A 24,372-nucleotide genomic window follows, 5' to 3' on the forward strand; every position below is an offset into this window, starting at 1 on the left:
ACAAAAAGGACAATGGATATAAACAAGTTTAGACTGATTCTTAATAAGAGTCTGAGGAAGAAAAAAGCACACCCTAATGTCTGGAAACTGCCCGACACTTACAGCTAGGCCTTGGTGATTCTGAAGCTGGACTGGGGCACACAGCCAAGCCATGTTATTCTCCTGTTGGACATAACAATCTCACAAAACATCAACATCAGACAAGGTCACTCTGAGACCATGAAAAAGTGAGACAAAACAAGAACACTTCAAAATTTTGTCTGAGCATGGACAAAAAACAAGGTCCCTGTGCAACCTACAAAATACCAAACATCCCCCTCTCCTGGTGACATGAGTGACTTCTGCTTCTCTACAGGTGTAGCTTTAGTCTCACTCCAGTCAGCCCTCCTCCTAGATAAGATTTACTAAGATACCCAAAGAATCACCTGCATCCCAACAATACCCAATCCAGAGCAAATCCCTTCTTCCTTAAACTCTTCCCCAAATCACCTAATACAAGTCCAAATCCTATAAAAGACCTTCTGAACACTCTGAGACACCTCCAGTTTCCCATGGTGTGCAGTCTACCTCCCTACGAGTAATAAACCCAACTTGTTCACTATAGTTGTGTTCCTAGTGGTCTGTGGGTGGAGGGCATTGACAAGGCTCACTCAACTGGCTGAAGTATAGTGCAGGGCCACAGTGAAGAATATGAAACTAGCGGTGTCACTCAGTGTATTTACAAGTAGAATGGAGAGCAGCAGTTAGTCTGGAGTTGGTTAAGCAAGCTTCTACCATATTTCCTTAGATTCAATTCCTAGAAGTAGAATTACTGGGTCAAAGCATAAACATTTTTAAGATTCTTGATCTTTGGGATCTTTTGATCTTTAGGGTCTTAACTGTAGGTATAATACACCAAGAATATATAAACGCAATTTATTCTTCCACTTGTTCTGGACTTCAATTTTACTGGCTCAAACACAATTTATCAACTTCAGTAGTCCCATTCCATTAGTAACAAAATCTGAAATAAGAATATATATTTATTTTAAAAAAAAAGAATATATATTTACACAAATATATAATGTATCTATCTTTAAGTGTAAATGCTTTTTATATATACCTAACTATAGGGAAGTGAAACGTTAGAAGTGTACAAAGCCCAGTATAAAAGCAATGCACTGTATTTTTCTTCTCTCTGAAGAATATTATATAATTTTTTCTGATTAAGAAAATCAAAATCAAATTTTATAGGCTCATTGTAGGTTCATCAACTGTAACAAGTGCACCATCCTGGAGGGGGTGCTGATAAGAGGGGGAGGCTATGCACATGGCGGGGCAGGGGGTACACGGGAAATCTCTGTACCTTCAGCTCAATTTTTGCTGTGAACCTAAAACTGCTCTAAAAAAATAAAGTCTATTAAAATATCATACAACACGTTTTAAAATATAACATTTTAAATTAATCGCTGAATACTTTCACTTATAATAGACTATAGTGACCATTTTAAAACATTCTTTTTTATTGATTAAAAATTTTTTAAATTGTGGTAAAATACATAAAAATGACCATTTCAACTGTTAAGTGCACAGTTAAGTATGTTCACACTGTTGTGCAACCAATGTCCAGAACTTTTCATCTTGCAACACTAGAGGTCTACTCATTAAGCTACTCCTCTTTTCCTCCTGTCCCAAGCTCCGGCAAGAATTTTATTCTACTTTGTTTTTATGAATTTGGTTACTCTAGATTTCTCTAGATGTAAGTGGAATCATGCAGTATTTGTCTATTTGTGACTGGTTTATTTCACTTAGTGTAATGTCCTCGAGGTTCATCAGTTTTGTACCATGTGAATAATACTCCTTTATAGAAATATACCATTGTATGTACATAAGACATTTTGTTTATCCATTTGTCTATAGACAAACATTTGGGTGGCTTCCACCTTTCAGCTATAATGAATAATGCTACAAATATGGGTGTACACATATCTCATTAGGACCCTGGTATATACGGAGAAGTGGAATTGCTGGATCATAGGTTAACTCTATTTTTAATTGTTTGAGGAACTACCATACTGTTTTCCATAGTGGCTACACTGTTTTACATTCCCACCAACAGTGCACGGGGGTTTCAATTTCTCCACAACTTGCTAACACTTACAAATTTCTTTTTCTTTTTTTTAAAATAGTACCTGATGGTGTGAGGCGATATTGTTAAATTTTTTTTTTGGCTGTGCCACACGGCATGCAGGATCTTAGTTCCCTGACCAGGGATCAAACCCATGGCCCCTGCATTGGGAGTGCAGAGTCTTAACCACTGGACCACCAGGGAAGTCCCTCTCACTGTGGTTTTGATTTGTATTTTCCTAATGATTTAGTGATGTAGAGCATCATTTCATATGCTTGTAGTCCTTTTGTATATCTTCTTTAGGGAAATGTCTATTTAAGTCCATTGTCCATTTTATAATCAGGTTATTTGAGGTTTTCTGGTTGTTGGATTATAGGAGTTCTTTATATATTCTGGATATTAACCCCTTGTCACATACATGATTTGCAAATATTTCCTCCCATTCTTTAGGCTGCCTTTTCACTCCATTATTGTATTCTTTGATGCACAGTTTTTAATTCTGATGTAGTCCAATTTATGTAGTTTTTACTTTTGCTGCCTTGCTGTTGGTGTCATATCTGAGAAATCATTGCCAAATCTAATGTCAAGAAGCTTTGCCTCCAAGTTTTCTTCTAAGAAAATACAGTTTTAAGTCATGTATATCTTTGATCCATTTCGAGTTAATTTTTGTATGTGATGTAAAGTAAGGGTCTAACTTCATTCTTTTGCATGTGAATATCTAGTTTTCCTAGCATCGTTTGTTGAAAAGACTGTCCTTTCCTCAATAAACAGTCTTGGCATCCTTGATAAAATTATTGACTATCTAACCTTTAAATGCATGTTTGCATTTGAAACCATTGATAATATTGACATTGTCTTTCTTTTTATGCTAGATAAAGCAAAGTTTTTCCTGTGTATTTTTTTCCTCTTATAAATTTTATTTAGTCTTATTTTTAAATGTCTTATAAAAGGGCTCTGATAATCATCCCTATTCCCTACCAAAAGTATCTGATTATGAATTCAACAAACTCGTTTATATGTTAAGATTCTTTTAAAGTGTTCATATGTCTTATGTTACATTCTATTTTTGCCATTTCTCTATTTAATTACTAAGAAAACTGATCACCAGATGAGCTCTCCCCACCGTCATGGCTTATCATTTCAAAAACGGGGTGAAAATAATCTGTGCTGGGACAACCTTAATGATCAACTCTGCCAGGCTAAACTGCTAGATACCTGAAGGCAGGAGTCATGTCTTGATTATTTTTTATTTCCCAAAGAACTTAAAACCACAATACTATACTCAATAAAGGAACACGGTCCATGCTGCAGTATCTAATTTAAATGGAGTTAGAAATGTGTTAGCTTCTCCCAGTCTGCTCTCACCCCGGCCTAAATTAGCTTCTCCTTAATATCCACTCGGCGATGAAACTGGAATCATTCTTACTCTATTAGAAAGTACCAGGTAAAGCCAAAGAAAGTACTTTCTGAAAGTTTGCTGTCTTTCTGGCTCACATTTTTGGGGAGGGTTAGGAATATTAAATATTTTGGCCTAAAAGCCTTCTTTCTGAATCCTGAGTGCTCCTAAACTGCAGGTTAAAAAAAAAAGTTAACAGATGTTAAGAATATATTTATGGTGGAGCAAGAGTATCAATAGAAATTTAAAGGGAACACATGGTTAAACCACAACCCACAAGCAGCTGGCTGCATGGTTACCCATTACTAGTAAGTGTATTTTACTACTTGTAAAACGTTGTCAAGACCTAAAATATGTGAAAAAAAATACACTTCAAATAAAAATTAAACTTTAAAAATAGGAATTAGCCCACAATACCAAGCATGTAATAGCAATAATTTTGCTTTTGATAAACCTCATTAACTACATCATTCCTGTAAGAAAAATGTCTGGTGTACAGCAGGCACTCAGTAAATTCTGCTGGACCAGCACCTACTTTGTTTCTATACCTAGTGTTTAGGCTAGTTTTAAACCTTAAGATCTAACATAACTTGAAAGACACTGGCTTTGAATCCTGGCTCTGCCACTTTACCATATTAACTTTGGGCTAATTACTTAATCTCCTTCTGTACCTTAGTTTCCTCATAGGTAAACAAAAAAACCAAAGCAAACCAAAACTAAAATGGTCATAGTAGGTACCTAAAACATTTTTAAAAAATTGGTAAAGTGGACTTCATCAAAATTAAAAACTTTTGTTCTTTGAAAGATCAATTAAGAAAATGAAAAGGCAAGCTAGAGACTGGGAGAACATACTTGCAAAATACACATCTGATTAAGTGCTTGTCTTGTTGAGTACAGCTCAAAAAGATTGTTGGTTTTTTTTTAATGGGCAAAAGATTTGAACAGATACTTCACAAAAGAAAATATACAAATGTCCACTAAGCACAAGAAAAGATACCCTCAATGTGACTAGTTACCAGGGAAATGCAACTGAAAACCAAAATGAGATACCATTTCACACCCATTAAAATGGCTAAAGTTAAAAAGACTGATAGTACTAATGGTTGACAAGCATGTGAAAAACAAACTCTCAAACACTGCTGGTGAGAATGCAAAATGGTACAGCCACTTTGAAAAAACAGTATGGTATTAACTTATAAAGTTAAACATATGTTTTACCATATGATCAACAAGTCCACTCCCAGGTATTTACCCCAAAATAAATTTACCCAACATAGCCACGCAAAGACAGGTATATGAATGTTCATTACATTATTCATAATAGCCCCCAAATGGAAACAACCCCAATGTCCGATTTTTTGAATGGATGAACAAATTGTGGTGTTTCCATACTTGTAAAATGCTACTTGGCAATTCAACATGCATGAATCTCAAAATCGTTATGCTAAGTGAAAGAAGTCAAATGCCAAAGATGACATATGATTCCATTTATATGAACTTTTGGAAAAGGCAAAACTATAGTAACAGAAGTCAGATTAGTGATTCCATGGCCCCGGGTCCATAAGAAAACTTTTTAGGGTGAGGAAACTGTTCTATATTTTGACTGTGGTGGTGGTTACACAACTATTACCCAAATTCATCAAGCTATATACCCTTTAAAAGGGTTAAGTTTTATTATATGTAAATAGTACCTCAATAAAAAACTCAGTCTTATACACAGATGTTACTATGACTGTCACCTAAACTATACTAAATAAATTGTACAAAAAAATCTATAAAGTAATAATAGGATTGGTGTGAGGATTAAATGAGATAATGCATTAAGCCCTTTGCCTGGCACTATAAGTACTTAAAAAGTATTAGCCATTAGTCTTTCAACATATACTTTCTCCCTTTTACTCCAATATGCTAATGACTGCTAAATTAAAAGATGTTTTTACCAATAATCATGGGTCATCATGCATCTAATAAGGTAAGATTAACGTTAAAGGCAGATCACTGATATTTACTTCATTATGGTTTAATCTCAATAGTAAGAGAGAAGTATAGGTATGTGAAAAATCCAAAATGACTGGTTTGTTTCTCTTCTCAAATCTGGGGAAAGAATATAAGAGAGAGGATTTTTATCTTCATAATTCCCAACCATGTTAGTCATATACGAAGAGCACGAAAAACCACTTCACTGAAGTAGCCTTTTATCAGAAATCACCAGACCTTTATAGGGGTAGATGGGGAAGGGGTGAAGCTTTAGTGTCCTTGGATTTACTTATAAGAACAGAGGTAGATACAATTCTTTCAGCCCCCAAAGCCATCCCTTCACAATTTTAGTGATAACATATTTGCTGCAGGCAGGGAAAGGGAAAGAACAGAACCCCTGTTGTGGAAGTATACTTGAAAATCCTGAGTCATTCTTATTTCAACTTCTTTTAAGATGGGTTATGGACACAGTTCTAGGAATTCAGAACATGTAACAAAGATTTAGTTAAGAAAATCCAGTGAGGGAAACCATCATCATTCTAATATCTGTAACATATTCTGTAGTGGTGATAACCAATTGTCTTAGATTGATCCAGTTGTTGTTTTTCCAGACTTCCCGGGGCTAAAAAAGATGGTTAAGCATTCAAAAGGTCTGTATGCAGGCATAGTAAATAGGAGTGAGGACCTAAACTGCTGTAACACAGCTCTTGCCACTCTATTGTAAAGCCAGCCAATAATCCCAGTACTGTAACAACAGTAACAAAAGATTTGAGTGCTTACTATGTATTAGGCTGAGTGCTAAGCAACAGTGTATACTATCTTATTTAATCCTCAACATATAATTGTATATACTATTATTATCATCACTTTATATATGAGAGAAGTGAAGCACAGAGTTTCAAAGATGGTACAAAAAGAACAACAGACACATACAAACAATGTGTAGGTATACCTCAAATTTATACTTATGGTATGTGTATTTTTAATGCAATTTTTATAGATAAGTTCTTATGATTCTATTTTATTTTATTTTATTATTTTTTTTTTTTTTTGCGGTACGCAGGCCTCTCACTGCTGTGGCCTCTCCCGTTGTGGAGCACAGGCTCCGGACGCGCAGGCCCAGCGGCCATGGCTCACGGGCCCAGCTGCTCCGCGGCATGTGGGATCTTCCCGGACCGGGGCATGAACCCGTGTCCCCTGCATTGGCAGGCGGACTCTCAACCACTGCGCCACCAGGGAAGCCCTATGATTCTATTTTAAATACTGAAGTCACAATAGAACCCCAAAATCAGTGTGACTTTCCACTGAAATATTTCTATTTATTCCCTTGGGAGAGGTACAATATAAGGGATCAAGAGAGTTCAATGTACAATATTTGTGCTACAGTTATTTATATTATTTTTCTTTATTATGTTATGAAGTAGCTACTGCCATAACATATAGGTATAAAACTATAAACTGCCTAACGAATGTTTGTTTTATAGGCAACTGAACACATTATGTTATAGAAGTTTTACCAGAGGGATATTGTTCTAGTCTCATATTTCTAATTATCATCTTAAGGGGGCCTCTGAAGGTTCTGTAATTGTGTTGGGTTTAGTCCTTTACAGTTTTTGTTCCTGTACTCTTTGCAGAATATACAAGAATGGAATCTTAGACTCAGGATTAATCTCAAAGCTCTTCTACAGATGCTTCCTTTTTGTAAGAGCAGGGAAGGTTAGGTGGCTTACTCATGTTAACATACCACAGGAAAGAACAAAGACAGGAACCCTGGCTTCCCAACACCCAGCTGGATGCTCTCCCCATGAGACAACACTATCTCTAGATAGGTGTGCCATAGGTACCAAGTCAACTGGAAGTCGCCTCTTTTCTCTCTGCTCAAAATTCTAGGAAAGATGAAAGACACATTCACCATTGCATGTTTTACTGAGAAAATCTGGGTAGAGAAGCAATTCTTAAGTCTACTTGAAAAGATAACTGCTGAGAGGAGACCTATTATCTTAAACCTACCAACTTCTTCAAGACAGAAATTCAAAGGCGGGGGGCAGTGGGAACAAAGAGGTCTGATGAGGCCATTTACTCTGAGGTCATCTAAATTAAATGATGCCACAGCCATGCTGGTGGCCCTGGAAATTCACATCCTTACATCAACAAAAATGAAAAAAAGTTTAAGTTAACCGTCATCCTTATCTGCTATGGTAAGAAAAAAAAATCTGTATTTGATTTTGATTGCTATCTTATTGAACACAAGATTAATCTCACATGAGCCCTGAAGACCCAAAGGAGAAGGGAGCAGTGGCACAGCCAGCACTAGAGCTTGGAGGGAGTACAGTTGTACAGGAAGCAGAAGCCACCATGACATACAAATGCCTGTGGGTACCAGGGAAGGCAGAGAGGCAGAAAGAGTTTAACTCCTTAGCTACTTGCTGTTTCCTTTCCCACATCCTTGCTTAGCGAGCAACTCAACTAAGGTGTAGAGTCAGAAAAAGAAAGGAATTATTCAACACTGAGCCATGGTGGTGAATGAGGGGGATCGCCCCTTTTCTCCTACACTTGATCTGGGAACAAACTAGAAGTCTGCTATATCTGTGGCAGATAAGAATAAAAAGACTCTGTATTTCAGCCACTAACTTCCAACAAGCCACATGGTGGCTATTCAATTTGATGTATGGGCTACTATTCTTCTTCCAAGATTAAAAAAAATAAGAATACTAAATTAACTGAAGACATTTAAAAGCATTTGTAAAGAAATTAGTAAAAAATCACATTTAAGATTTTAAAACAGTGGTTCTCAACTTTTTTTCCTCAGGGCCCCTTTATATCTTAAAAATTGAAGACCCTAAGTCCTTTTGTTTGTATGCTGTATCTACTGATATTTACCATATTTTAAAATTTTTTTAATAGTTATTTACCAGTTCATTTAAAATAACAATAACTTCATATGTTAACATAAATTATTTTTATGGAAAATAACTATACTTCCCAAAAGAAAAAAATTAGTGAGAAGAGTGACGTTGTTTTATCACTTTACAAATGTAAAATGTGTCTGACTTAATAAAAGACAACCAGATTCTCATACCTACTTTTGGATTCATCTGTTGCAATTTTTGGCTGAAGTATATGGAAAAAATCCAAACCCGCACATATAGATAATTAGAAAAGATAGGAGTTTTTTAATAGCCTTTTCAGATAATGATGACTATAATCTGATACTACATCAAAACTGGACAAGTGGTAGTTTCATAAAGGTTAGTTGCAATGTGGAATCTGAAACCGTTATCAATGAACTTTTCATATTATGTTACGTTAAAATCCATTGGTCTAGCTTACCCATCAAATGGACCTTTTACTCATGCATAATTTTATGACGTCTTGCATTGGTCATTGGGAAAATATTGTTCACTGAGTCACACAATCTTCCAAATGTTAACACATTTCATTTCATGATATTTTAAAAATCACATTCATTAATACTCATTGATCTCAACAGAAGTCTTTTAAGTTTTGGGAAGCTGTCGAGCTCTGAGTAGCAGATACAAATTTTCCGAAACTGTAATTTTCACTTGAAAACTCAATGGCAACAAATACTGTCAGTTGTTGTCCTTGAAGTGACAGGCTCACTTCATTCATTTGCAAGAAAATATCTGCCAAATAGGGAAAAATCAAGTCTGAATAATCATAGTTTGCCCTTTCAAATAAAAATGGTGCTTCGGGCTTCCCTGGTGGCGCAGTGGTTGAGAGTCTGCCTGCCGATGCAGGGGACACGGGTTCATGTCCTCGTCTGGGAAGATCCCACATGCCGCGGAGCAGCTAGACCCGTGAGCCGTGGCCGCTGAGCCTGCGTGTCCAGAGCCTGTGCTCCACAACGGGAGAGGCCACAACAGTGAGAGGCCTGCGTACCGCAAAAAAAAAAAAAAAAAAAAATGCTGCTTTATGGAAAAAATGCAGCTAGTTCAGCTCTCGACTAAAACAAGTACACAAGTGCTTTCCCTTGAGATAGCCACTGTAGTTGGGGATGCAGAAGTGCTTTATGTGTGCTCTCCCATCTGTCACAAAATATCAAAACATGTGAAACTCAAGGATTAGGATTTAATAAAATTAATATGTTTTACACCTTATCAAGGACATTCTTAAGTGATACTGGCCTTCTTTTATTTTTCTTATTTAAACAGTGAGTGAGGGCATACTAATGGTATAGTTTGGTGCCATTGCCTAGATTTGTGCTAAGGCTCCAGCAAATATTCACCATTGCAGCTTGGTACCATCGGTGCAAATGTCAACACAGTAAAATAAATAAATAAATAAACATCTTAGTATTATTATGAAAATAATTTTGACACTATGGACCCCCTAAAAGTATCTCAGGGACCCCACAGGGATCCACGGACCACACTTTGAGAACTACTCCTCCAAAATATCTTTATTTTTGGCAAGGATAGGATCCATGAGAACTACTGCTCCAAAACATCTTTACTTTTGGCAAGGATAGGATCCACTAGCTCCCATATAATATAAATAGCAATAAATCTAAGCAAAACACAACTCAAAAAAAAAATACCCTCTTACCTTTGCCAAGACTAAAGACAAATGGTTCATTTCGATCATGACTGGAATCAAACTTCTTTCCATTTGACAATTTTCCTTTGTAATGGACATAAACTTTGTCTCCAATCATCGGGGTTTCCTCACTATTCCCCACTCTTTTGACAATCTAGAAAAGACAAATGTCAAGAAAAATGAGGTTAAACATTTTATTTCTAATCAGAGAATAAAGAGGTCACACAGTCCCTTCCACATCACTCAGGCACATTTGCAAACAACTGTCTGTCCTTTCTAAAGGCTTCCCTCCCAGTTCTCTCAATGATCCTCACTGTTACAAAATTATCCTGTACTACTCTAAATCTTTAATGCTATATTTAATTGTATTGTTAATCACACTATTCTCTCAAAATAATTAATCAATAGATCTTATTTCACTGGTTTAATGCCCCATCTTTTGACACTGAAATCTTTCAAAACACAGAGTTAGTCCATGTACAAACTGAATTAGACCAAAAAGATTAGTGGACTTTCAAAAACATTCAAAAAGAAGTCTGAAGCAAAGTTTCAAAGGTGAGATTTTTATTTCTCTCCTTTGCTAAAAACATTATCTTTTGACTAGATTCCACTAGTCTGGTTTAATTTCAAAAAGCCCAATTTCCTGATATAAAGGTTATACTTCCTACTATTTGAAGAATATTCAAAGTGTAAAAAAAACAGTACCACTGCACAGTTTGATATGATACTGAATAACTTGTGTTCTAGTAAAGGAAATGCCAAAAAGCTCCAAGTTGAAAAACATTTAACTATCATAAAATCCAGTATATTTATTTTGTTCTTGGCAGAGCAAGCCACTAATGCAGTTGGTCAGTTCTGGGAAAAGAAAATCAAATCCAGGCATGTGGTGTATAATTTATTCTGTCAATCACTTATGCCAAATTAATCATTTCTATTAGATAACAGAGGATGGTAGCTAATGTCCAATAAACATCATTTTTGGGGAAGGGTCTGAATTTTTATCTGAAGAATTCAATTATTTGCTCCTAAATTCTTTTTTGAGATGCATCCTCCTTGCCCCACCCTCATATCACCACATAAACACTGTGAACTTAGATTCTATAACTTTCTTAGCTCAAAAGCCTAGACATTCTAAAGGAAAAAAAATGATTACTGCAACTTCATCAAAAAAAGTGTTTGGGGGCTTCCCTGGTGGCACAGTGGTTGAGAGTCCGCCTGCTGATGCAGGGGACACGGGTTCGTGCCCCTGTCCGGGAAGATCCCACATGCCGCAGAGCAGCTAGGCCCGTGAGCCCTGGCCGCTGAGCCTGCGCGTCCAGAGCCTGTGCTCCGCAACGGCAGAGGCCACAACAGTGAGAGGCCCGCATACCGCAAAAAATAATAATAATAAAAAATAAAATTAAAAAAAAAAGTGTTTGAACTAATCAATGAATTCAGTAAAGTTGCAGGATTACAAAATCAATATACAGAAATCAGTTGTGTTTCTACACACTAACAAAATATCTGAAAAAGAAATAGAGAAAACAATCCCGGAAATTTACACCAAAACCACAATGAGATATCACCTCACACCTGTCAGAATGGCTGTCATCAAAAAGACAAGAAATAAAAAGTGCTGGTGAGGATGTGGAGAAAAGGGAACCCTCTTGCACTGTTGGTGGGAATGTAAATTGATGCAGCCACTACGGAGAACAGTATGGAGGTTCCTCAAAAGATTAAAAGTAGAACTACCATATGATCCAACAATTCCACTTGTGGGTATTTATACAAAGAAAGGAAAACACTAACTGAAAAAGATATATGCACCCTCGCCATGTTCACTGCAGCATTACTTACATTAGCCAAGATATGGAAACAACCTGTGTTCATCAATAAGTGAATGGATAAATAAAATATATATATTTGTATATGTTATATATATATATATATGTATACACACACACACACAAAATGAATGATTATTTAGCCATAAAAAAGAATGAAACCGGGACTTCCCTGGTGGCGCAGTGGTTAAGAATCTGCCTGCCAATGCAGGGGACACGGGTTCGAGCCCTGGTCCAGGAAGATCCCACATGCCGCGGAGCAACAAAGCCCATGCACCACAACTACTGAGCCTGCGCTCTAGAGGCCGAGAGGCACAACTACTGAGCCCGTGCACCTAGAGCCCATGCTCTGCAACAAGAGAAGCCACAACAATGAGAAGCCCACGCACCACAATGAAGAGTAGCCCCAGAGAAAGCAGCAGCAAAGACTCAGTGCAGCCAAATAAATAAATAAATAAACTTATTTTAAAAATAGGAATGAAATCTTGCCATTTGTAACAACATGGATGGACCTTGAGGGAATTATGCTAAGTGAAAATAGGTCAGACAGAGAAAGACAAATACCGCATGATCTCACTTATATATGGAATCTTAAAAAGAAAGAAAGACAGAAAGTAAAGAAAAAACAACTAAATTTATAGATACAAAGAACAGAAACAGATTGGTGGTTGCCAGAGGTCAGAGTTTGAGCGGAGGGTGGGAGAAATGGGTAAAGGGAGTCAAAAGGTACAAACCTTCAGTTACAGAGTAAGTCATGGATGTAATGTACAGCATGATGCGATAGTTAATAATATTGTATTGCATATTTGAAAGCTGATAAGAGAATAGATCTAAAAAGTTCTCATCACAAAAAAAATTTTTTAAACTATGTACGGTGACAGACATTAAATAGACTTATTGTGGTGATTATTTCATAATACATACAAATGTCAAATCATTATATTGTACACCCGAAACTAATAAAATGTTATATGTCAATTATACCTCAATAAAAAATCCCACTCACAATATCATCAAAAACTATAAAATAGTTAGAAATAAATTTAACCAAGGAGGTGGAAGATCTATACACTGAAAACTATAAGATTCTGATGAAAGAAACTGAAGAAGACACATATAAATGGAAAGGTGTCCTATGATCATGGATCAGAAGAATTAAAAATGTTAAAATGTCCATACTACTGAAAAGCATCTATAGATTCAATCCAAGACATATCAAAATTTCCCATAGTACTTTTCACAGAAATAGAAAAAAAAAAAAAAAGCTGAAATTCGTACAGACCCATAAAAGACCCCAAATAGTCAAAGCAATCCTGAGAAAGAACAAAACTGGAAGCATCACATTTCCTGATTTCAAACTATATTAAAAGCTATAGTGATAAAAACAGAATGGTACTGACATAAAAACAGGCACAAAGACCAATGGAACAGAATCGAGAACCCAGAAATAAACCGTAGCATATACAGTCAACTAATATTTGACAAGGAAGCCAAGAAGGCTCAATGAGGAACAGATAATCTCTGCAGTAAAAGATGTAGGGAAAACTGGATAACCCTATGAAGAATAAAATTGGACCCCTATCTTACACCACTCACAAAAATTAACTCAAAATCAATGAAAGACTTAAATATAAGATATGAAACTATAAGACATCTAGAGGAAAACAAGGGGAAAATCTCCTTGACATTAATCTTGGCAATAATTTTTTGGATATGACACCAAAAGTACAAGCAACAAAAATAAATAAGTGGAACATCAAACTAAAAAGCTTCTGTGGGCTTCTCTGGTGGCACAGTGGATAAGAATCCGCCTGCCAATGCAGGGGACACAGGTTCAAGCCCTGGTCCGGGAAGATCCCACATGCTGCAGAGCAACTAAGCCCGTGCGCCACAACTACTGAACCTGTGCTCTAGAGCCTGTGAGCCACAACTACTGAAGTCCACGCGCCTAGATCCCATGCTCCACAACAAGAGAAGCCACTGCAATGAGAAGCCTGTGCACTGCAATGAAGAGTTGCCCCTGCTCACTGCAACTAGAGAAAGCCTGCATGTAGCAACAAAGACCCAACGCAGCCAAAAATAAATAATAAAATAAATTGGGCTTCCCTGGTGACGCAGTGGTTGAGAGTCCGCCTGCCAATGCAGGGGACATGGGTTTGTGCCCCGGTCCGGGAAGATCCCACATGCCGCGGAGCAGCTGGGCCTGTGAGCCATGGCCGCTGAGCCTGCGCGTCCAGAGCCTGTGCTCCGCAACGGGAGAGGCCACAACAGTGAGAGGCCCGCATACCGCAAAAAAATAATAAAATAAATGTATATATATATTTTAAAAAAGCTTCTGCACAGCAAAAGAAACAATCACCAAAATGAAAAGGCAATCTATGGAATGGGAGAAAATATCTGCAAACCATGTTATTTGATACTGAAAATATACAAGGAACTCATGGCTATAATCAAAAAATCAAGAAATAACAAGTGTTGATGAGGATGTGGAGAAAAAGTAAACCCTGTACACTGTTGGTAGGGATATAAACTGGGACAGCCACTATGGAAAACAGTATGAAGTTTCCTCAAAAAATTAAAACTAGAACTACCATATGATCCAGCAATTCCATTTCTGGGTATAAATCCAAAGGAAATGAAATCACTATCTCAAAGAAATAATGGATAAAGATGTGGTATATATATATTATATAATATTTTATATATATATATAATAGAATATTATTCAGATAAATAAAGACAGATAAATACTGTGTGATATCACTTATATGTGGAATCTGAAAAAGCTGAACTCACAGAAACAGACAGTCAAATGATGGTTGCCAGGGGCTAGGGGAAAATGGGGAGATGTTGGTCAGAGTACAAACTTCCAAGTTATAAGATGAATAAATTCTTGGGATCTAATGTACAGCATGGTGACTATAATTAACAACACTGTATCATATACTTGAGAGCTGCTAAGAGAATAGATCTTAAATGTTCTTACCACAAAAAAGAAATAATTATCTGAGGTGATGAAGGGGTTAACTAACCCTACTGCAGTAATCATTTCAAAACATTTAAGTGTATCATATCATATATAAAATTTCTTTTTGGAGCTTACATTTTTAAAATGAATTGAGACTAGATTGTATCCTTAAGACAGCTCCAGATTTAGGCACTAAACTCGTCTTGTTGGGGAAACCGGAAGTGATACCACAGTATCACTTGCTGATGTGAACAGCTCTGACTCCATGGTAGACATTCATCCCATATGCCCAGTTACTTGGTTATAGTCCTAGAAAGGCAGATTCCCTCCAGGAGAGGGAGGGAATCATATCATGATACACATATCATGTGTATCATATCATCACACTGTATACCTTAAACTTACATAGTGTTATATTTCAAATATATCTCAATACAGCTGGGAAAAAATAATTACAGTTTAAAAAATTATATTAAGTGCTAGTAAAAAAAAAAAAAAGGAGAATCATTACTGCCCTTCTAGTACTCAAGGGTAAAAAACGTTTCAAAAAAGTTAATCTAGGGCTTCCCTGGTGGCGCAGTGGTTGGGAGTCCGCCTGCCAATGCAGAGGACATGGGTTCGTGCCCCGGTCCAGGAAGATCCCACATGCCGCGGAGCGGCTGGGCCCGTGAGCCATGGCCGCTGAGCCTGCACGTCCGGAGCCTGTGCTCCGCAATGGGAGAGGCCACAACAGTGAGAGGCCCGCGTACCGCAAAAAAAAAAAAAAAAAAAAAAGTTAATCTAAAAGAAATCACACGATATTCTAGAAGTGCTCGTGTTCATGAACTGCATGCAGTATTTAGGAGCCTGAGCCTCCCCTGGAGGGAATCTGCATTTCTAGGACTATAACCAAGTAACTGGGCATATGGGATGAATGGCTACCACGGAGTCAGAGCTGTTCACATCAGCAAGTGATACTCTGGTATCACTTCCGGTTTCCCCAACAAGATGAGTTTAGTGCCTAAATCTGGAGCTGTCTTAAGGATACAATCTAGTCTCAATTCAGTTTAAAAATGTAAGCTCCAAAAAGAAATTTTATCTTCCTGGGTTAGTTTCTCACTTCCCAGATCTGCCTTGGTCTTTTAAAAAATATATACAGTAACAGTTAATAAGAGAGATTATTACAATCATGGCACTGTGCTAAATGCTTTATGTAATCTCAATAATTCTATGAGGTAGGCAGTATTATTACTCTAAGTTTACAAATGAGGAAACTTCATCACAGATAGGTTACTAAATTGCTCTAGGTCATAGAGTTAAAAGACCTATTTAATCTTAACCAAAAGCCATGGTGAAACATGAGGCTTTAGACAGTGATAAACCATAAGATTTAAAGGGTTTATAATCTCTAAATGTTTCCTACAAGCCTAAAAATCTTATTAGATTTACTCCCTAGAACAAAGCAGGGCCTCAGGCAAGTTGGGGGCCATGCTGTCTGTACCAGTGCTCTGAAAAGATGAAAGAGAAGAACTTAAACAGAGGTAGGGAGATGCTGCAGATAGCCCACAGAATTTCCACTGTCTTGAGAGGCATTCTGGAGTATGGGATGAGTAATTCACAGAGCTACAAGGTTGAAAAGCCCTCTGAATGAAGATATCATAATATACATCTTATGCTATAGATAGCATAAAGCCCTTATTCTACAGGTTCAAGTCTTCAAATTTTGGCTTGGCATACAGCAAGCTAATAGTAAAACATGTATATTCGGAAGAAATTCAGGCGCAGAAAAAAGCTTTCACATAAGCAAGATTAGCCAAAACAAACTAAAAAAATTCTCATTTGCTACTGATAACACAAGGAGATATTAAAACTCAGCTTAGTGGTAATATTTAGAATGTTTAAGATAATCTTTTCAGCAAAAAAAAAATTAATTATACAAAACTTGAACGCATAACAACAGTGTAGGAGAAAAAAGAACTTAGTATGACTAAAACCATTTAACCTCTCTTTATTATACGAAATAATAACACATACATATCTTCCATACATAAACGGAAGAATCAAAAAGAACTCTGTCTCACAAAACCACTGTGAGATTAAAAACAATGTAAAAATGATTAATTACAGAATGAAAAAAGTGTTTTTAAGGAGGAAAGCTAATTCAAAAGTGAGATATATTCTCTGATGAAACCTCAAAAAAATACCTTCACTGCACACAGGAATTCTATTTGTATGTAAAAAACCAATCCTTTTGAACTCTGCAAGTTAGCTTTTCTTTTTTCTTTTAAAAAAGTCTTTTGAATTGTCATTAGCTAGCTTTAATATACTTAAATATTATATTAAAATAATCACCCATTTATACACTCTGAGAATAGAGAGACACAGCCTTTTGGAGTCAGACGTAACTTGGACCTAAACCCCAGATCTGCATTTACTAAGATATATGATTTGGGGCAAGTTAATTTACCTAGCTGGCCCTCAGTTTTACCATCTATAATCTGGGATTAAAAATAAACCTCCAGTTATGAAGACAAAATGGGAATTTAACTGCAGTGTTTGGTACTTAGTAAGCCTCAATAAACATTATCTATCTCCACCTCCAACCAAAAAAACAAAAAAAGATTTTTATTAACAATCTTTCCAGATAGCAAATTTCCCTAAATGTCATTCATCCTTGTGGCCTCACCTTTAATACTCCTCTATCTTTTTTGGAGGTAATATCCTCTCCCTGTTCAGCAACAGCTGCTGCGGGGCTTTCTCCATTGTTCTTGGCAGCTTCATCAGTAGTCATTGTCTTTTATAAGTAGACAACCTGCTGAGAAGAAACATATTTTAGCTAGGAAAAGTATCACTTCTTTATGCATCTTAAATGCCCCTAGGAACTGAGCTTTAGCTGACCCAAGATTTACTAAGGGCCAATAAGGTTAAACACTGAAAAGGAAAATAAAAACATTTGCTATGAGCATGTATTGATGTCATGAGGCATGTAAATGAAACATCATCCAACTCCTCAATTTCCCATCCAGCTCTGATCCCAAATTAGAGAGCAGAACAAGTCAGGTTTGATAGTGATTATATTCCTTAGCATGATTACACATTGAGAAGTAGTCCTTTCAGAACTTTGAAAACGTCCTTTTCCTACAGCCATATTCTTGACAGAGAATTAAGAACTTATCAGGTGATCTGATAAAAGAAATGACAATATATCACAGTGAAAAACAGGATAGGCTTTCAAAACGACAGACCCTAGTCTGAGTCCTAGCTCCAGCAATATCTGTTTGACATTTGCAAACTTAAAGTCACTGAGCCTCAGTTTCACATCTGTAAAATGGATGGAGTTTTTGTTCATAGGGTTACTGTGAGGCATTAATGAGATAACAAATGTTAAGAGATTAGCACAAAGTCTTTTATACAGCCACATTTTTCATTTCCTGCTCAAAAGTTCCTTTGGAATGAGGTTCTTCGCTACCATGGCATTCCAGGCCCTCCACAACATGATCCTTACCTATCTTTCAGGTCTAGCTTCCACTACTTTCTTTCATGCAGCTCATGCTCTAGCCAAACCAGACCAATTCTTCTCCCATAACAAGTCCCGTGCTTTCCCATCTCCATGCTCTTGCTCACTCTTTTTTAAAATCCCCACTCTTGGGCTTCCCTGGTGGCACAGTGGATAAGAATCCGCCTGCCAATGCAGGGGACATATGTTCCAGCCCTGGTCCGGGAAGATCCCACATGCCGCAGAGCAACTATGCCCATGCGCCACAACTACTGAGTCTGTGCTCTAGAGCCTGCGAGCCACAACTACTGAAGCCCACGCGCCTAGAGCCCGTGCTCCGCAACAAGAGAAGCCACCGCAGTGAGAAGCCCGTGCACCTCAATGAAGAGTAGCCCCAGTCGGCGCAACTAGAGAAAACCCTCATGCAGCAATGAAGACCCAACACAGCCAAAAATAAATAAAAATTAAAAAAATTGAAGAAAAATAAAATCCCCATTTTTCCCACTCAAATGCTACCTCCATCTTACCAAACCTGACCTTCTATTTTATAGTTGTCTGCCCTTTTCTGTACTTCCTTAGCTCTCCCCTTGATTTGTTGTCTATAATACATTCGGTAAGACAACACACTTGTTGTATTTAAAAGATCCTTGAGAGCAGGGCCATGCTTTGTCCATATTTAGATTCCTTAGAATGCCTCTACCTTTTAGACTGGAATGACAGAAAGGTCAAGGAATCTGGAGCTCCTTACAAGCTGTTTAATGTGCTTACTTTAACTTCTCTAAGCTTTTTTCCCTACCTGTGTAATTAGAATAAAAATAATATCTACTTTCACAGAGTGATCTTCTGGATTAAATGGTATAATGTATATGTTAAAAGTATACTATTCCAATGTTAACTCTTATTATTATCATCAGTCACCTAAATGACAGATACTTCATGCAAGGCAAATACCAACAGGCTAATCAACAAGACAAAACAAAACACACCTTGCTGGCTGCTGCCATGATGAATTCCATACTGCTCTCCTGGTTGAGCAGGGGAAGACAAGAATTAATCACTTCTACAGCTATTCAGTATTAGGCTAATAATGGACATAAGGCTCCCTAAGTCACCTGTGGGACCCTCTTGCCTACACAGTTAAAAAGTGCTATTTTACACTTGTGAAAAATGTCTTACTGATACAACTGATAATTAGACAACTAAATATAGTTGATACAGTGTTTTAAATCATTTCCAATTGACCTAAATTTACTTCAGTGTCAACAAAGACACAAATCAAATTTTGCTGTGACCCCAAATCTTCAAAGAGAACACCAAAAACCAGGGGCTTAGCCCTTCGCTTTATTTTCTAGTACACTTTATGCCAAACACAAAAGATCCAAATGCTTGGCTCAGGATAAGGGAAAGGCCAGAACAAAGCGTTCTCAAACAAACAACAACAAAAATTAACTACCTACTTGTTGTGTGATGCTGGGCAAGATAATTAGGGAAATCAGATGAACAGGGTTTGTTCCCTAATTCCAGTAACCTACCACTTATAAAACACTCTCTGATGCATAGAAATTTGCAGGAGCCACGTCAAAAACAGAGGGAAAAGATCTTTTAAACACTCTGGAGGTGTTGGACCGTATCCCTGGAAAAATACATACACACAGAAAAAATTTCCTGGTGCTTTACAGGTACATAGACATCCATCAGTAATCCCCTGGGGAAACCCTGGAGTAAATCAATAAACAAATTAAAACCACCAAATGAAAGGTTATTAGGGAACAGGACAGTTACACAGTCTCAAAACATGAACCTACAGATTACTTATTATTAAAAAAGGAAAAAGAGCTTTCCAGTGGAGTGGTCTGACAAACCTCCCCCTTCACACAAGTGATCTGCATTATGACCAAACTCTGCATCTTCTATATTAACACAAACCAGTATCAGTGTGCCTCCTGATGTGATGTAATGGGAAGCATACATGTGGTATTCCTACCAAAAACATTTAACCTGAAACTAATCAAGAAGAAAAGACAAAATTAGGTTGCGGAACATTCTACAACTGGCCTAGACTCCTCAAAATGTTAATGTTATGAAAGACAAAAAAAAAGTTAAAAAAAAAGAAAAGGGGCCTGTTCTGGTTTAAAAAAGACTAAAGAGACACAGCCATCAAATGCAGTGTGTGATCCTTGGCTGGATCCTGGATTAGGGGGAATAAAAATTTACAAAAGCACATTTTTGTGAGAATTAGGAAAATTTGGAAAAACAGACCATATATTACCTTATTATTACTGTATAATGTTAGCCTTCTGGAGTGTGATATAGCATTGTGGTTTTATACAGAATAATATCCTCATTCTTAGGAGACACATGCTGAAGTATTTAGGGGTGAGGTGCCATGATGTCTGCCACTTACTTTCAAATCACTTGAGAGAGAGCATGTGTGAGCACAAATATCACCAAAAGCTAAAAACAGAGCATTCAGAGAGCATGACTACAACACATCCAAAGGCAATGCCTTTCTTCTGAATGTTTGTCATTTGTAGATCAGCTAAACTTTTAAATGAAAATACTGTCAATCAAAAAACATTTTCTTTTGTTCTAACCTTCCCCTTTGGAAACAATGGCTTGCTAAAATTTAAATAAATAGGGAACTTGTATAAGTTGATTTGCAAGCTTTATAAATCTCATTTGATAAAGGAATTTGCTCTTCATTTTTGGTTCTAACACTTGAAGGGATACAAATAATCTTTGTAATCTCAGAAGGATTCTGACTAGTATGGAGTCCATGTGAAAAGAGGTAGCATGAATTAAATTAATTAAAACACAAAGATAAAAACAACACTAAAACTTTGTTGAACTTTCAAAGGCAGATAAATCTGGAAGAAGAAAGAAATAAACTGAACATTCCAAGTACTTCCCCTTAATTCCAGTTATACCATTTGGGGTATAGATTTTTGTAAGCAAACAAAACAAATAAAGAAAAACTTCTTCCTTGATCTAATGTTACATGAAAAAAAAGGCTGTAAGAACAGATAATTCCTAAAAACCTGTAAGACACACTAAGAAAATTTCACTTTTTTCATAAGAGAGCCTTTTCTTCGTTCCCCTACCCTAGGTTTATTCTGGATTTAAAATCACTCTGTAGCTATGGATATTAATCTATGATAAAGCTCACTGTCCTGAACTGTCCAAAGGGGAAAATTGCTGCCCAGAGCCTCAGAGAGGGAACACACAGTTCGTTCTGTTATGGACATGCCAGATAAGCATGCACTCTCCAAAGTGCTGGTCAGCAAACACCTGAGACATCACAGAAAAATGAGACTAAGCTTAAAATTTCATCAACAGTGTACTGAAAACTTCAGTTAACATAACTAAATTGTCATATTCCCCCAAATGAGAAATCATTTTAAAGGTTTATCCACTAATTAACCATGTATATTACCTACTGTTGTAGTTGTTCTCTTTGTTAAAATATAGATATCTTGTATCACAGATTATCCTACTGTCTAACAGAAGAGTTTTCAGAAAGAAGACAAGAAAGCATATAGGAACTGGCTACTTTGTTAGAAACACAGAAAATTACAAAATTACAGCAGCACTCTTTCTAAGTACCATAGATGTCTGGGCCATAAAGGCTTTCAGTCTCCTAAAACTAAAACACAAAAGAAAGAGAGAAAACACAAGGAAAGGCTTGTAACTGAATGCAGTATAAGTGCATCCTAATTTTGAAAATATTCATGTAAGGACTAACTGGGAAGCCCTCATTTACTTTCAACCCCAGGCCTCTATCAAACATTCAAGTCCAGTAACACAGGAGTGTCAGGAGTAGTTATCTATTTGTAGGCAAGACACACACAAAAGAGAGATATACATGCATGCAGAGGAAACGAGATCAAATATAAAGACAGACTATATGTCTATATGAAACTGCACACTGTATTTATTCACCTACTTTCCCCCAGTTAATTTGCTTCCTCCATACCGGGGTGCGGAATGGGGAGATGATGAACAATGCTCTTATATATGCTCATACATTTATGTTTTCTCCTTTAAAAAAGAAACCTGCAAGAAGATATACAAAGAGCCAATAAGCATGTGAAAAGATGTTCAACATCCTTATTCAAAAGGGAAATGCAAGTCAAAATCACAATGAGATACCACTTCACACTCATGAAGATGGCTATTATCAAAAAAGGAAAAATGAGAAGTGTTGGTGAAGATGTAGAGAAATCAGAACCCTCATGCACTGCTGGCAGTAATGTAAAATGGTGCAGCCTCTGTGAAAAGGTTTGGTGGTTCCTCAAAGTATTAAACACAGAATCACCATATGATCCAGCTATTCCACTCCTAGGTATGTACCCCAAAGAAGCAAAAACAGAGACTCAAACAGATACAGTAGCAGTAGTCACAAAAGCCAAAAGGTGGAAAAACTCCAAGTGTCCATAAACAAAATATGGTATGTGTGCAATATGTATTATGTTATTATTAAAATGAATATTATTCCATAAAAAGGAATGAAATTCTGATACATGCTAAACATGGATGAACTGGAAAACATTATGTTAAGTGAAATAAGCAAGACACAAAAGGACAAATATTGTATGATTCTACTTATATGAGGTACTTAGAATAGGCAAATTTATAGAGACAGGGACTTCCCTGGTGGTGCAGTGGATAAGACTCCACACTCCCAATGCAGGGGGCCCGGGTTTGATCCCTGGTCAGGGAACTAGATCTCACATGCATGCCACCACTAAGAGTTTGCATGCCACAACTAAGGAGCCTACCTGCCGCAACTAACACCCTGCACAACCAGTCAACCAACCAAATAAATAAATAAATATTTAAAAAAAAATTATAGACACAGAAAGTAGAATAGAGATTACCAGGGGCTGAGGGGAGCAGAGAATAGAGTGGTTGTTTAATGGATACAGAGTGTCTTTTGCGGAAGATGAAAAAGTTCTGGAGAAGAGTGGTGATAACTGCACAACAATGTGAATGTACTTAATGCCACTGCACTGTACATTTAACCATGGTTCTCTCTTTAGCTCTCCTACCTTCCCCTTAATTGAGGATACCTTCTGTATTTCCAATGCAATCCCAAAGTGCTGAGTCGATCCTCCAGAAGTGATTATTGTATCAGTTCTTCAGGGACCAAAGACTCTGGGATGTCCAATCATGAAGACTGGAGAGGAAAGAGAATCCTAAATGGAGCTACCCCTTGATTGCTACAAAGTATTTCCTCCTTTATTATCTCTCTCAGATACATACAATGCTTTGGTAAACTCACTTTCCTTCTCAGTAATTAGTGAAGAAAAGCAAAGTTAATAGACCAAATTTACCATTACTCCTGCCACTAACCCTGTTTACTTGGATGAATTACTGTTCTTAAATAAGTAGGAGGCAAAGAGTTATATTAGCATTAAAACAAAACAAAAAAAGGTCTAGAAAATATTAGACCATCCAAATGCCAAGGGCCGAAAGACTAAGGGATCAACTTCCCCCACGATGGCAATGGAGTGACAGAAAAATCTGCAAAGCTCTGAGCTTGAAAACAAGAAAAGGTGTATCACTGAACTAGAACACAGATGAGATCAGCCAGGAGAGAACAAAGAAGAGCAAATTACCTTCTGAACACCGACTGTAAGAACAGCTCTTCCAAAGGGAGCCTGGTCAGCATCACAAAGAGCAGAGAAATTAAGTAGAGCCCCACCTGGGGGACAGAGCAGACGCTGTGTTCAGATCAGTTAGGCCAGGTAGGTTTCCCTCCCTCCCGAATGCACAAGGTGGCTCCCATTTTTTTCTATGAACATGTAAGAATTTTCTTTACTCTTGGGGTTCGGATGTATCACCAGAATATATGTGTCATTAATCTTCTTTCCCTCATTCCTGCAGGGGCCTTAATTAACATCCTGGTCCTTAAATGCTGAAGACAAGTCTTTGAGGATCTCAGGAAAGTTCCTACTAATATTTCTTTTCCTTCACTGTCTGCCCTCTGCTTCTAGAAGTCTTATTAGACAGACTTTGGGCATCTTGGTTCTATCCTTCAGGTCTCCTAAACATGTTTCTGGGATAAAT

The 24,372-nt window shown here is 37.1% G+C and overlaps 1 protein-coding gene across 12 annotated transcripts in view; it reads right to left on the minus strand.

Moving 5' to 3' along the window:
- The window catches only part of FKBP5 (FKBP prolyl isomerase 5), a 98,822-nt gene that overhangs the window by 39,958 nt on the left and 34,492 nt on the right, over window positions 1-24,372 (minus strand). For 8 of the 12 annotated variants that reach the window (XM_027126744.1, XM_027126749.1, XM_027126751.1 and 5 more), the window contains 2 exons: window positions 17,494-17,619; window positions 10,047-10,191 (listed from right to left, as the gene is read on the minus strand). In XM_027126744.1, the coding sequence (XP_026982545.1) occupies window positions 10,047-10,191; window positions 17,494-17,598 (250 nt within the window). In that variant the 5' untranslated portion in view covers window positions 17,599-17,619. Of the gene's footprint in view, window positions 1-10,046; window positions 10,192-17,493; window positions 17,623-24,372 lie in introns of all 12 variants that reach the window. The other 4 variants (XM_027126752.1, XM_027126750.1, XM_027126745.1 and 1 more) reach the window with 1 other exon arrangement.

Source organism: Aethalodelphis obliquidens, unplaced genomic scaffold (genome assembly GCF_003676395.1).
Source record: "Aethalodelphis obliquidens isolate GAN/ISIS:26980383/991018 unplaced genomic scaffold, ASM367639v1 scaffold31, whole genome shotgun sequence".
In the NCBI taxonomy this organism is placed as follows: Eukaryota; Metazoa; Chordata; class Mammalia; order Artiodactyla; family Delphinidae; genus Aethalodelphis; species Aethalodelphis obliquidens.